Genomic DNA, 15,315 nt, shown 5'->3' with positions numbered 1-15,315 from the left:
AAAAAAAAAAAAAAAAAAAANAAAAAAAAAAAAAAAAAAAAAAAAAAAAAAAAAAAAAAAAAAAAAAAAAAAAAAAAAAAAAAGTTAAAATAATAAAATAATAAATAAATAAATAAAAATTAAAAGAAGAAAAATATTTGGTAACTGATCCCTCCTCTTTCCTTCCATCTCTCACCACTTCTTCCTCAAAAATAAATCTGGCAACCAATCACGAATCTCTTTTATGTAAAAACAATTGCAGATTTACCCAGAATTCTTCCTTCCTACAAAAACAAATAGAAAAAGAAAACAAAAGGTTTAAGTAGACTAGCTCCGCCGGAGGAGATATGTCATTTGAAGAGTTCAGTATGTTAAATCTTCCTTTTATTTTATTAAATAATATTAATTTGGTTACAATTATTTAGTTTTGAATTAGAGATTAAATGAAAAGAATTGTGTATGAGTTTAGGAAATCAAAACCAATTATATTTTAGATCTACTAAATTGTTGCAATGATTTAGATCTACTGAATTGTTAGATTTAGGTTGTAATTTTATATGAATTATAAGAAAAGAATATAACCAAATGAATGATTAAATTAAAAGTAAGAATATAATTATTAACTAAATCAGAAAGAAAACAAAGGAAATAAGAAAAAATGAGATAGAGATAGAAATACAGAACACTGTTAACTGCAATTCAGGTTGTAATTTTATATGAATTATAAGAAAAGAATATAACCAAATGAATGATTAAATTAAAAGTAAGAATATAATTATTAACTAAATCAGAAAGAAAACAAAGGAAATAAGAAAAAATGAGATAGAGATAGAAATACAGAACACTGTTAACTGCAATTCAGGTTGTAATTTTATATGAATTATAAGAAAAGAATATAACCAAATGAATGATTAAATTAAAAGTAAGAATATAATTATTAACTAAATCAGAAAGAAAACAAAGGAAATAAGAAAAAATGAGATAGAGATAGAAATACAGAACACTGTTAACTGCAATTCAGGTTGTAATTTTATATGAATTATAAGAAAAGAATATAACCAAATGAATGATTAAATTAAAAGTAAGAATATAATTATTAACTAAATCAGAAAGAAAACAAAGGAAATAAGAAAAAATGAGATAGAGATAGAAATACAGAACACTGTTAACTGAAAATAAAAATAATAATAAAAATAAAAAAGGGAAGATTTTGGAGTAGGAATAGATTAACAAAATTGAATAATACTTTTTTAAAAATAATTACAGAAGAAGAGGGAAGATTGAGGAAAGATTTGTTGAAAAGGATTTAACAGTACAACAGTAAATATCAGAGTGTAGTCAGCTCCTTTAAATTTTGTCTAACACGAAATATCAGAATTTTACGATGGCCAATCTAAATTAAAGAAATAATTTTATAGAGTTCAAACTTGAAACTGATGTCATGAACTCATATAGCTTGACTCGGATTTCAAAGGACGGAATCGAACTTTCATTAAAGATATATTTGTGACAACGACTTAAGCTAGCCAGGAAAGTGACCTTACTATCGGCATGGTTATATTTGATGTTGATACGTGACCTGTGGTTCGGCACTTGTCATATATATTGATATATGTGAATTGTCTGTGGATCGATATGCTTCCTATATGTTATGTTATGTTATAATATGTGGATTGTATGATAATAATTATGGTACGATGTGCTCTAGGAGATGTTTGAGATAGGATACGAGAAGGATGCACAAAACGAAATGTAACGATAGGAGTAAGATACGTTCATGAAACGTTAGAGTTAGGTTACATATCGGAGTGCTATGGATAGGAGAGATTGATGAAAGAATACGGTTAGGTTATGGGTAGAAAGGGATAGGTTTGTGATAGATTGATGGAACGATAGCATTAGGGTACGTTCTTGTGACGATATGACTAAGGTACGTCACGTAATGATATGTTTGTGATAGGTATAAGAACGTTAAGGCTATGGTAAGTTAGAGAACGATATGACTATGACGTGTTTACGTTATTGACTTGGTTATGGTATGATACATTGTATGCTAGATTATTGTGCTTAAGTACGAAATCATGTGAACGTGAATGTATGTTATTTATGCTGCTTAGTTGATGTGATATGAATGCATGTGACGATGTGTGGCCCTTGTACGATTATGGCTTGTTGTATGAGTATTGAAATGTAACTGAATGAATTGTATGACATGAAATATGGTAAATTGCATGATACATAACCCCTCTAGGAATATGTATGATATGTAACGAAATGAGAATGAGAATGACACGTAAGCATGAAAACGTGACACGGGGTTATGTTCATTAAATGATGACTGTAGGACTAGTGGGACCTCATGCATATTATGTGATCATGCATTTGGGGGATACCCTTGTTAGGCTAGGGAGCCTGATACTTATTTATAGCTTGGTCAACGGTTATATCCGGTAAAGCTATATTTGGTAAGCTATATATAGTAAAGCTATATATGGTAAAGCTATATCCGGTAAAGCTATATATGGTAAATAGTTATATATATAGTAGATGGCTAAATCTGGTAAAGCTATATATAGTAAACTATACCATATATATATCTGGTCCGGTAGAGCTTTGAAAAGGTACTTTTCTCTGTAATTCTCTCTGTACATACGTGAAGTCATCAATACAAAGAAATCCTTTTAGCCAGAGTTCTCCTTGCAATTTTCTCTATCCTTTTCTTTGTGTTCATCTAGATCGAGTGTGTGCGTTGTTGTGCGATCCTAACAACTGGTATCAGAGCTAACGACTGATATCGATCCTAACACCCCTATCCCATCACGAGGGTACAGACGCGTACATCCAAATGGCAGGACAACGATCGTTATGCCCTGCATAGCGCTGCCGTGACGGTTTTAGTTTTAACGGGTCCCGGTGGCCCCCAGAGCATGCCCACCGGCTAGGGACAGTGGCCCAGCGGTGTGCAAACTAGCTGGTGAGCCCATACTCGCACGTATGGGCTGCGTGTAGAGTATATGGTACACGTCCACGATTACCTGTTAGGATTACACCGTAGGAAAAACGAAACGAAATGAAACGAGACGAAACGAAACGAAATGCACCAAACGAAAGATAGGTCCCATCATTTCATTGCATGTGATTGTTGCATTTAACCCCAATAGTGGGGTCACTTACTGAGTATTTCTTTAAATACTCAAGTTATGTGCTACTACATTTTTCAGGTTAAGGCAAGACATTCCTGTACGGCTGACGACGGCATCGCAACTCGAGATCATGACACATACATAGGATAGTGGTATTTATTTTCTTAGACTTAGGATAGAATAGGATGCTTTAAACTTAAACGCTTATTTATTTTATTTCGGGTCATTGGTTGTGTCGTCTTAAAGATATTTTCGAAACACGTAACTCCATGGATGTGTTTTTAATTTAAAGGTTATGTTTTATGGAATTTAAATGAATTCTTCCGCATTCAATGTTTATGTATGTATATAGTAGCGACCTTAAATTAAGTAGAAAATTTTGAGTGGTTACACGAACCTTAATAATTATACATAGTTTAACAAGTTGAACTATGTTTGATAAATTTAAAATATATTTTTGCATTATTATTATTTATACGAAGTTAAAACTTGAAATAAAAATGAAAAGGTTTAAAATGGAGAGATTCCATTGCATAAAAAGTTGTACCTATTTTGGAAGGTGCCATGAACAAAGTTAAAGAGGATGATCGTGCAATTGGAACAAAATCTCATTTGGTGCTGTCAAATGGCTCAAATCTGATATTGAATAATTTTCATTTCCTTATCATAATTATACTCATAATTTCTTCAAACACACCATGAACGTCCATTATTTTTGACTCTTCATCTTCTCCCTTCTCTTCAAATGGAATAATCCTTGTCACTTTCTATAAAGAAAAATGAAAGTCCAAATAGAACACTTATCAACATTATAAATACGGGTAAGGATGAGGAAGGAGCCATTATCCTGGAGGAAAAGAAATGGAGGCCTTCAATCTTCCTCCTTTACTTCTCTCCTTCTTTCTTTTTTCTCTTTTACAAACATCCACCATTGCAGCCAATAAGGTTACTCAATCATCGCTTATAAATCCTTTTTAATGTTTGTATCAAGTGGGCTTTAGACATTTGAAACATTTTGTTTATGTTGCGCAGTCTTATATTGTTTACTTGGGATCACATTCGCATGGGTTGAATCCTTCTACGGTTGATCTCCAACTTACAACACAAACTCACTACAATCTACTTGGATCCGTGTTAGGAAGGTGAATCTTTTAGTATCAAATCATGTAGTGTAGATTTGTTGAACTCTCACTCTTCATTTACACTCTTATGTTTTTGTTTCCAAGTACAGCTATGAAGCAGCTAAGGAAGCAATCTTTTACTCATACAATAGACATATCAATGCCTTTGCAGCTGTTCTTGATCAGAAAGTTGTAGAAGATATAGCGAGTAAAATAATTCATCCGTTTCTATGTCTATGGCTATCATTTTGTTTGATAATGAAACTGCCTAGTAAAATCATACTCGTTTGTTCCAAATTTATTGAGTTTCATACTTTTATGGAATTCCAAAAACAAAAAATGACCCTTTTCAGATTCTATCACTTTGTACGTTGGAAGTATTCACAAGCTTAATTTCAAAAGTCAAATAGTTATCCAGTGTATCTTAATTTAATAATAATGATGTTTTTATCCTTTTCTTTTTTAGAATATCCTGATGTAGTATCAGTGTATGAAAACAAAGAACTAAAACTGCACACGACACGATCATGGAACTTTCTTGGAGTTGAGAATAATGGTGGAATTCCTTCCGACTCGCTTTGGAAACTTTCAAGATTTGGTGAATCTACAATCATTGGCAACCTTGACTCTGGTTGGTCTTACTTCCTTTTTTAAGTTTTTAAATATTTTTTTTTGAGTTTTTGTAATAATTTTTATATGAAATTGGAATTCATATAGGTGTTTGGCCAGAATCAAAGAGTTTTAGTGACGAAGGATATGGACCTATCCCAACAAGATGGAAGGGAAGTTGTGAAGGTGGCTCCAACTTTCGTTGCAACAGGTCCTTACCATCAAATCTCTTATTATTATTTCACCTCTATTTAATTCTTTTATGCTAAGAAATATGCACTATTAGATACTTTTGTTAGCCTAATAGACAAATCTTGAACCATAGTTGGTCAAAGTGAATATTAACGTAAAATTCGCGAATATTAATGTAAAATTTGTTAGATGCATATTTAATCACTATTAGTGATACTAAATAGACTCGTAAATGCATAAATTTTTAAGCAAAATTTCATCAAACTCATTTCCTCGTTTATGTATAAGATATCTTTGAATTTCAAAAATTATTTAATAAGGATTTGAACTTTTATTTGTTATGTCTAAAAATTTTTTCAAATATGTAATAGGTTTAGAACATTCAATTATGTGTCTAATAGATGTGAGATATATTAAGATATTTAAAAATTAATTGATCAAATTTTATAATAAAACTCTTTGCCTTCTATTTATTTTTAGTAGGATAAATGTCAAATAGGTCAATCATTAGTTTGAAATTTTAATTATTGCTATTACAAAATGTAAAGTCTTTTTAAAGTTTTGGAATAAAATAGATAGACCTATCATACATTTCTTTTAGTTTAAAAAAAAAAAAAAAAAACTTGTAGTTTAATCTATGCTGTTAAGTATGCAAACCCATAAACTCGTCGACTTTTGAATTTTCTTCATATATAAAAATGAGAATAAATTTTTTCTGATCGTGTTTGTACTCTAGTTAGTCATTCTATCAAATGCTTGTATCAGTACGTGTGACAATTTTCAATGTAGGAAGCTGATTGGAGCACGATATTTCAACAAAGGCTATGCATCCAACGTGGGACCTCTCAACTCGAGCTATGAAACGGCAAGGGACGATGATGGGCATGGAACACACACCTTATCCACAGCTGGAGGCAATTTCGTTCAAGGAGTAAGCATGTTTGGGAATGGTTATGGCACGGCAAAAGGGGGTTCCCCTAAAGCTCGTGTTGCTGCCTATAGAGTATGTTGGCCTGACGTGGGGAATGGTGGGTGTTTTATGGCCGATATTCTAGCTGGCTTTGAAGCTGCCATTAGCGATGGAGTTGACGTTCTATCGATTTCACTTGGTGGAGGTGCTATAGAATTTTCTGAAGATCTACTAGCTATAATGTCCTACCATGCAGTGAAGAACGGCATCACTGTTGTTTGTTCGGCTGGAAATTCAGGACCATTTGCAGGTACTGTCTCAAATGTCGCACCATGGATGATAACGGTGGGAGCTAGCACAGTTGACAGGCTTTTTACAAGTCACGTGGTGTTGGGAGACAAGAGGCACTTCAAGGTACTCTACTCAACACTTGTTACTGCTATATAGTTGTGTTCTTGACAACATTTATATAAATATTTAAGTTAGTATCGAACAATTTTTAAACATAGTAAATTGTATTGGGCATATGAAGTTATATCATATACATGTCTCTATATTTGTATCGATTGAGTTTATGGCTCCGTACTACGTTTATGTTCTCATCAATGATTTTTCATTGTCAATACCAGGGTAAAAGCCTTTCTAGTAAATTATTGCTAGCTAAGAAGTTCTATCCGTTGATCCGTGCTTTAGATGCAAAATTCAACAATGTCTCTGATAATGACGCGTGAGTATATTTTTATTTAAATTATACAAAATATCTCTAAATTTTAGAAACATTTCAATCCTGCCCTCACCGTTAACACTTCAATTTTTGAAACAGATCCAAAAAGCATTTTCTATTTAAACAATGTAAATCATTAAATGATGTTATATCTTTTGAGTTGAACTAAGCAATAAACATTAATCATATTTTTTTTCTATATTTTTTATATATAGTTATAAGTTGTGTTATTATCATAATTTTTCTAATTTTTAAGAATGTTTAACTTAATTTGATGGGTATTTTTTAAAATTTGTAAGAGTTAAAATAAAATTTTTCAAAATGTAAAATATGTTTTAAAATTTAAGAGTATTTTATATAATTTAGTCAGTAGGTTTTCACCATAATAATAAGAAGAAATTGACAATAGCACATGATATTGTGATCTTGTAGCATACTATGTCGCCAAGGGTCACTTGATCCTAAAAAGGTAAAAGGAAAAATTGTAGTTTGCCTTAGAGGGGACAATGCAAGAATCGAGAAAGGTTATGTGGTTGCTCAAGCAGGTGCGGTTGGAATGATTCTTGCTAATGACAAGGAAAATGGGGATGCATTTGAGGCTGATGCGCATTTACTTCCTACTTCACATATAAGCTATACTGACGGTGAATCAGTCTACCAATACATCCGGTCTACTAAGTAATTTCTCCATTTTATTCCACAACTTTCATGTTTATTCATAAAATATTTTAAACTTTATGATCTAATAAACATAAATTTAGAAGTTTATTAATCTATTAAACGTACTTTTTAAGTTAAAAAATTTATTAAACTCAAAATTTGTAACTTATATGTCATGTTTTGTTGTTGAAACAGAACTCCAATAGCTTACGTGACTCAGGTGACTGAGTTGGGAATCAAACCAGCACCAATTATGGCTTCATTCTCATCGAGAGGTCCAAACACAATTGAGCCCTCAATACTCAAGGTTGGTTAAGAACGATGTGTTGAGTACTTGTATAGTATAAAGTTCAATGTGTCATCGCTAACAATCACAAAATTTTAAGTACTGCATTTTTTTTTTCCAGCCTGACATAACAGCACCAGGTGTGAATATAATAGCGGCTTTCTCGGAAGCAACATCCATAACTGGTTTACCTTATGATAAGCGTCGGGTTCAATTCACTGAATTATCTGGCACTTCTATGTCATGCCCTCATATTTCTGGCATCGTTGGTCTTCTCAAAACCCTTCATCCAAAATGGAGTCCAGCAGCTATCAGATCTGCAATCATGACTACAGGTTCGTTATTCAAAATTCTTCAACCATTTTAAAAGTTAACAGACTAAATAAACTAGTAATTTATGAATAGTAAGAGATGTTATTTATGGTATTTGCATTATTTTGTATTAAGAAACATTTTGACTTGAATCTTGCTAACTAATGATTTTGTTTGGTAGCGGGAACCGAAGCCAATGACTTAAATCCAATACTAACCTCAGAAAAGGAGAAAGCAAACCCATTGGCATATGGTGCGGGCCATGTCCAACCAAACAAAGCAGCAAATCCTGGCCTTGTTTACGATCTCTCCACCCAAGACTACTTGAACTTCTTATGTGCTCGTGGGTACAATAAAGCACAAATGAAACTATTCACCAATGATACTTCATTTGTTTGTTCAAAATCATTCAAAGTAATAGACTTGAACTATCCATCAATCTCGATATATAATCTAAAATCAGAGGTAGTGAATATCAAAAGAAGAGTGAAGAATGTAGGAAGTCCAGGCACCTATGTTGCTAAAGTCGAGTCACCATCAGGAGTTTCAATTTCGGTAGCACCAAGTACTTTGAAGTTCACTAAAACGGGTGAAGAGAAGAATTTCAAAGTTGTGTTGAGGAGGGTGCAAAGTAATCAAACTGAAGAACATGTGTTCGGAAAACTTGTGTGGTCTCATGGGAAACATCGTGTTAGTAGTCCAATTTTTGTGACATTAAAGATTTAGTAAAACAAACACATGAGTTTGGGTTGAGTTTAGCTTGTTTTAGCTCAATCTTTTGAAAATTTCTTTCGTTTAATAATAATGAATAATAAATGAGTTATTCCATGCTTTTTTTTTAGTTTAATTAATTTAATTTTTCAATGTTGAAGGGCTTAAAAAGAGCTCTAATTTTTTCTAGGGTGTTGGTTTTGACAAACTAAGGAAGTATACTAAAACAAAAGAAATGAAGTACAAAAAACAACTTGAGGGATAGGGTCTAGGACTAAGAATCTCTTTAACACTATCCTTTTCAATTCTCTTATTTTATTGTAAATAGAACCTAAATTTGATGAGTATTTATTAACAAAATCACTAACAAAATTTTCTTTTTAACTCTTACTCAAGTTAAAACACCTAAAAGTTCTCCCGAAATAAATTACTAACTAGTTTCCAAAAACTTGTTTTACAATTTGGCAATTGTGATGTCCCACATTCGTTGGGAGAGGAGACCAAACCACCATTTATAAGGTTGTGGAAACCTTCCCCTAGCACATGCGTTTTAAAGCCCTGAGGGAAAGCCCAAAGAGGACAATATCCCACAACCTTCCCCTAGCAGACGTCTTTTAAAGACAATATCAAAGATGACAAGTTTTAAAGCCTTGAGGGAAAGCCCAAAGACCTTCCACTAGCAGACACGTTTTAAAGCCTTGAGGGAAAGCCCAAAGACCTTCCCCTAGCAGACACGTTTTAAAGCCTTGAGGGAAAGCCCAAAGACCTTCCCCTAGCAGACGCGTTTTAAAGCCTTGAGGGAAAGCCCAAAGACCTTCCCCTAGCAGACGCGTTTTAAAGCCAATATCAAAGAGAACAATATCCCACAATCTTCCCCTAGCAGACGCGTTTTAAAGTCAATATCAAAGAGAACAATATCCCACAATCTTTCCCTAGCAGACGCATTTTAAAGCCTTGAGGGAAAGCCCAAAGACCTTCCCCTAGCAGACGCGTTTTAAAGCCAATATCAAAGAGGACAATATCCCACAACTTTCCACTAGCAAACGCGTTTTAAAGCCTTGAGGGAAAGCCCAAAGACCTTCCCTGACGCATTTTAAAGCCTTGAGAGAAAGCCCAAAGACCTTCCCCTAGCAGACGCGTTTTAAAGCCAATATCAAAGAGAACAATATCCCACAATCTTCCCCTAGCAGACGCGTTTTAAAGCCTTGAGGGAAAGCCCAAAGACCTTCCCCTAGCATACGCGTTTTAAAGCCTTGAGGGAAAGCCCAAAGACCTTTCCCTAACTAGCAGACGCGTTTTAAAGCCTTGAGGGAAAGTCCAAAGAGGACAATATCTGCTAGCAGTGGATCTCGGTCGTTACAAAAGCAACTACTACAATTATTCAACCTCTCTTTTGCAACAGGAATTTCATCATATTTTAAGGTACTCCTCTATCTTTCAACCCTATTATTATTAAATTCTTGTTTCTTTTTAGGTTTGCCTCTAGGTCTCTTTGGTTGAGACGGTAAGTCTGAAGCACCCTAACTTGTAGATTTCTCTTTCTGATTGAAGTGACCTCCAACTTCTTCTTAGTTGTGTTCGTTGGTTCCTTCTTTTCATGAGTCCTTGATTTCTTCTCCTCTTTCTTGCTTGTCAGTGCTAATAGACGCTTCTAGAAGACGTTGATGGTTTTTTATTAGTATTCATACTGTCAATTTTGGACCGTTTTATCTTCATCAATAGAGCTCTTTTTTGTTGAATATCTTGAGGAACGAGCCAGTTAATCGATTTTGTTGTCTTCTTCTTTTATTTGACCAAAATTAATAATATTGCTCTTCAAACTCGAGATATAATATTCCTTGGTCAATAGACGTTGATCGTTGTTCTTACATTGAAATAAGATGGATCATTTTCCTTGGATCGGTACAATTATTGGTTTTGACCTGCGATCAAAATATACCAAAAGAAATAAGTGAAGGAGAAAAAACAACCAGGAGAATTTCTTGGACTAAAAACCTTAAGCACTTGGTTTTTTAGTTCTTTTGTATTGTTATGAATAAAACATACCTTTAATAATTATTTATATGGGAGAAGACACTAATTTTTCTTTTTAAACTTATTGAATCACAAAGGGATCTTTTGGACTAACGGTTCTTTTACTACCAACCGCTCTTTTACTAAGTCAAGCTTGAATCACAAAGGGATCTAAGATAAGTGATAGTTATATAAGAATGTGTCCTATACAAAATCAAATAATAAATTACGTTGTTTTATGATATAAATCACAACAATCTTCTACATACACTATAGTCAGTGAGACATGCATGAGTTCTAGAAGAGACTCTGCACCCAACATATTTGTTTTAGAGAACGATGAGATATGTTTGTAATACTAGACATTCTATGTAAATCTTGAACACTTTAGCCCAAAGTTTTTTTTTTTAAAGACAAAATACGGTTATTAAATAGTCATTTTGGTCACTAGCCGGATACTTTCTCTCTTAAAATCATTCTATATACATTCATCCTTCATTATATTTCCTTGATATTAATTTGTATATTAATATTATCATAGGCAAAGAGTGACAAATTAATTGCATTTACTATAAAGTCAAGATTCAAAATTTGGGCTAGGTCAAGAATAGCCGATTATGCTATAAAAACATGTATGAAAGACAAAATTAAAGGTTACAATAAAATTTTATGTGATTTAAAAGAAATAAATGAACTCACATTAACATACAAGTACGAAGGTATGAGATTTTTTACAAAGTAGAGAATGGGATTGGGATAGTAGAGTTATAAAATATGACATTCTCTAACATGGGGACACACTAGATGCCTTGGGTTGACACCCTCTATGGCTTCAAAGCTCCTGAGCACCTCTAGCCTCAACCAATGACATCGTCACTTGAGAAAAAAATAAAAGAAGGAAGGGGTGAGTATAAAATTATACTCAGCAAACAACCTGCTTGTAGGCTCTCATCACATCCATAATCTAGTTGGTGTCTACAAACTTTTCTCTAGGCTCAAGGCATGCAACCTTTGCTTCTCTCGGACTTAGGTAACTATCTTAGCCTAAGTAGAGGTTACTCTCAGGTTGAGACATTACCTCATAAAATTCTTTCACTAATGGAGACATTCTGGTAAGTGCTAGCTTGCTCTAATCATATATAGAAGGTTAGCTAGCAAACCCTACCTACAATACCATCATGTTACCCAAGATTGGTGGAGTGGCTCCTCTATACTTGCTAGCAATTAAGACAACCTACGCAATCCTACATCATCTCTCACGATAGATCTATTGTGCAGAGTAGTCTAACTAACTTGTCAGTCACACAAACCTAACAAATCTAGGCATTACCTTGTCAGTCACACCAACCTAACAAATCTAGGCATGACTTAACGGTATTGGTACTGGTATGGAAGAAAGTGGAAGTCTATTTGATACCATACCTACTGCTATAAGCTTGGGCACTACTTTAGTCTTTCTAGTTTGCTGTGGCAGTACTCTAGGTTACTGGGGTGGGTGGGTGGCTTTGACATGGATTCTCTCTCCATGATTCTCTGTTGTTGCTCCTTTGACGCTTACATGGTTTGAGAGTACTAGGGTCTAGATCTATTGATCGTCACTCGTGATCTTAAGGTGCTTAATCAGTTGGAGTCATATGGTCTCTATGAATCGTCTAGCCAATTTGTCTTTAACGACCTAGGTTTATCTCTTAATAACTAAATTATTTCTATAAGTGAGAACACACATTCATGCACTTGAAGCTAATGTACAAAAAGACGTGCAATTCAACCACATATGCTCAACGGGGTTATGACATCCATCAAATAACCAGAGCGTATATCACAAGTTTTCATCATCTTTCACCATATTTATGAACATATTAGTAGTAAACATTCCCTAACAATCGTTCTTAAATTCCTATAATATTTGTGACAAATCTCTTGCTTAATTGATCTCTCTGGGCTCTAATCATACTGAATCTATCCACCAAAGATAGGATTTACTAACATGAATGTATTTTCAAGAAATCCCTACAAGTATTACTTGCCTAAAATCAGTGTGTTTATTTGGTTGATGCGTGCCTTCCCGAATACGATTTCTCCCAAATGAGGTGTCCAAAATTTTTGAATTTCTCATGATGGAACCTAATTCACATTAAGATAAGGTTAGTATCGAAGTTGGGATAAAAGAGTGACATACGGAGGCTGAATAGATAAAAATGGGACACAAACGATCGAGGATAATCTTTGTGTACGATCGAGTTTCAAGTTACCTTGGGTAGAAAATTTTTATGAAACGTGAGCGAGGAAATGTATTGAAAACAATTTGATAAAAAAACAATGTTACACGTAAAAGCAAACAAGCAATAACTACAAGATTGATAACATATAACCATTAAAATGAATTATTTTCGAATTAAATATTCATGATAGGTATATAATAGCGACTTTAGGTTCAGTAAAAAATCTAGGGTCATTACAAATTGTATAATGTATGTTATTTTGTGATCCTTTGACATGATGCTTACAAAGAATATTATGCTATGATGTCAATTATGCCTGTCTAGGTACGATTTTTTTAATGTCATGTTATGCTAGAACGTGTGACTATAGATTTCTACTTACCTTCATCATAGCATATTTATTTCTGTATGGAAATAAACGGTTAAACTTCTTCCTAAAACACAAATTTCCTCTGAAATATCTTTAAATCCACATAATAATAAACTAAATGAAACAAATAAACATTTAAATTAAAAACATCCTATTCTCGTCTAAGTATAAGAAAAATAAATGTGACTACACTATGTATGTGACATGGTCTCGCTGTTGTCGTCAACCATACATGAATGTCTTGCCTTTACTTGAAAGAGAAGTAGCCGATGACTTGAATATTTTATGAAATATTCAGTAAGTGACCCCACTATTGGGGTTAAATGCAAACACATACAATTTCATGAATGAGGCCGATCATAACAGTCTATTTCCTTACGAAGGCTATCCTACCGAGAAATTGAGATGTGTACTTAATTTTCCTACACACGGTCCACACGTGCGAGCATGAACATATTAGTCGGTTCGCACACCTCCTAGGCCCCCTTTCTAGTCGAGCGAGCATTCTCCGTGAGCTGTTGATGCCGGACACCCATTAAGAATATCGACCATCACTGCAGCATTATGATAAACATAATGAACGTTTCCCTGCCTAGTAGTGTAGGTGTCTCTACTATGAATAGGGATATCCCCCAATGCATGAATACACAATAATGCATGAGGTCCCAACATTTTTCCATTTTAATTATCATTAATACAACCCCACTAGCATCTCGTACTTATCATATTATTTCTCATATCATTGTTTATATCATTTATCACAATTTTTTTGTGTATGTCGGGGTTGTATTTCATACTAGTTCATTGTTTTGCATGTCAATCATAGCAGATCAATCATATCATAACGTTTTCATGCTTTCAGACCTAACAATCCATATCGTGCACATATTATATCATATTGTGTATCACAACAATCGCATAACATATCCCTAACATATCGATTCACATTATACCATATCATAAACATGTCCATAATCACATATATCGTACCATAACCTAAATCATATCAATCACATACTATTTTACTATATATATATATATATATTCGTCATTCCCATATCATATTATGATCATATCATTTCGTAAATACTTCGTGGTCATGTCGTTCCCTAATTTATCATAGACTTAACGTTCTCTAATTTATCATAGTCTTAACGTTCTTATACAATCATAGGCGTATCATTTCATGAGCACAACTTAGTCATATCGTTTCCCAGACGTATCCTAGTTATATCATGAACGCATCTTACTCTTATCGTTTCATGAACGTTTTTTAGCCAGACCATTGCTTGAACGTATCCTAACCATATCGTTCTATCAATCTATTATAAAATGAGATTATAAAACGTATTTTTTGCATTATTATTCTAAAATCTCAATTTTCAATTAACTTAAAACATACTCTATAATTAGTATGAGTATCGATTAAAAGTTTGAATGGTTTAGAATCAATTTTAAACAAATTTAGAATAAAAAAATTCCTTTATAAAAGAATATACATATAATCTACTAAAAACTTTAAACTAATAATTAAAAAACTAATTCATTTTTACTCTAAACTAGCATAGTCAATCAAATTTAGGCTTAAAGTCTTAATTTCATTAAATTAGATGAAATTAATATGAACTATTTTATTTTATTTTAATTTTTTTTAATCATCTTTTAAGTGATTTAAGACTATATACATATAAAAGAGATTGTATAGATAACAAATTTATTATTATTTTTAGTTTAATAAGAGGAGCAGATTCGAACCCTGATCTCTTGATCAGCTATACATACTTTAACGAAATTAACAATGCCAAAGTTCGATAAAATTAAAAGATATTTTGCATTGTTATTATTTATTCCAAGTTAAAACTTCTAATAAAAATAAAAGGGTTTAAAATGGAGAGATTACATTGCTTAAAAAGCTCTATCTATTTTGGAAGATGCCATGAACAAAATTTAAGAGGATGATTCTGTCAAATGAGACATACCCATTTAACCACACCACATTCATTTTGATAATATCCCTTATTGATTCAATGTTTTTGGAACAGTATGAGTTGGTAAATGATTTA

The 15,315-nt window shown here is 33.1% G+C and overlaps 1 protein-coding gene across 1 annotated transcript; it reads left to right on the top strand.

Moving 5' to 3' along the window:
* The first annotated feature begins 3,961 nt into the window (after positions 1–3,961).
* On the top strand, positions 3,962–8,697 carry LOC111438754 (subtilisin-like protease SBT5.4). The gene is made up of 11 exons (XM_023076619.1): positions 3,962–4,067; positions 4,155–4,264; positions 4,354–4,451; positions 4,710–4,874; positions 4,961–5,063; positions 5,834–6,368; positions 6,584–6,681; positions 7,111–7,356; positions 7,534–7,645; positions 7,746–7,959; positions 8,118–8,697. Exons 1-11 carry the CDS (start codon positions 3,984–3,986, stop codon positions 8,660–8,662), a joined length of 2,310 nt encoding a protein of 769 aa, XP_022932387.1. The 5' UTR covers positions 3,962–3,983; the 3' UTR covers positions 8,663–8,697.
* The last annotated feature ends 6,618 nt before the right edge of the window (positions 8,698–15,315 follow it).

The sequence above is a fragment of the Cucurbita moschata genome, unplaced genomic scaffold, assembly GCF_002738365.1.
Source record: "Cucurbita moschata cultivar Rifu unplaced genomic scaffold, Cmos_1.0 Cmo_Scf00082, whole genome shotgun sequence".
NCBI classification, from domain to species: domain Eukaryota; kingdom Viridiplantae; phylum Streptophyta; class Magnoliopsida; order Cucurbitales; family Cucurbitaceae; genus Cucurbita; species Cucurbita moschata.
Note: the sequence above shows the minus strand (reverse complement) of the source record. Positions and strands in the feature narration are given on the sequence as shown.

Bases quoted from the DNA above. Each gene is read 5' to 3' on its own strand.
- LOC111438754 (XM_023076619.1), top strand. From the start codon at position 3,984: ATGGAGGCCTTCAATCTTCCTCCTTTACTTCTCTCCTTCTTTCTTTTT. The intron at 4,068-4,154 runs GTTACTCAATCA...TATGTTGCGCAG, and splicing joins CCACCATTGCAGCCAATAAG to TCTTATATTGTTTACTTGGG. The intron at 6,369-6,583 runs GTACTCTACTCA...TGTCAATACCAG, and splicing joins GAGACAAGAGGCACTTCAAG to GGTAAAAGCCTTTCTAGTAA.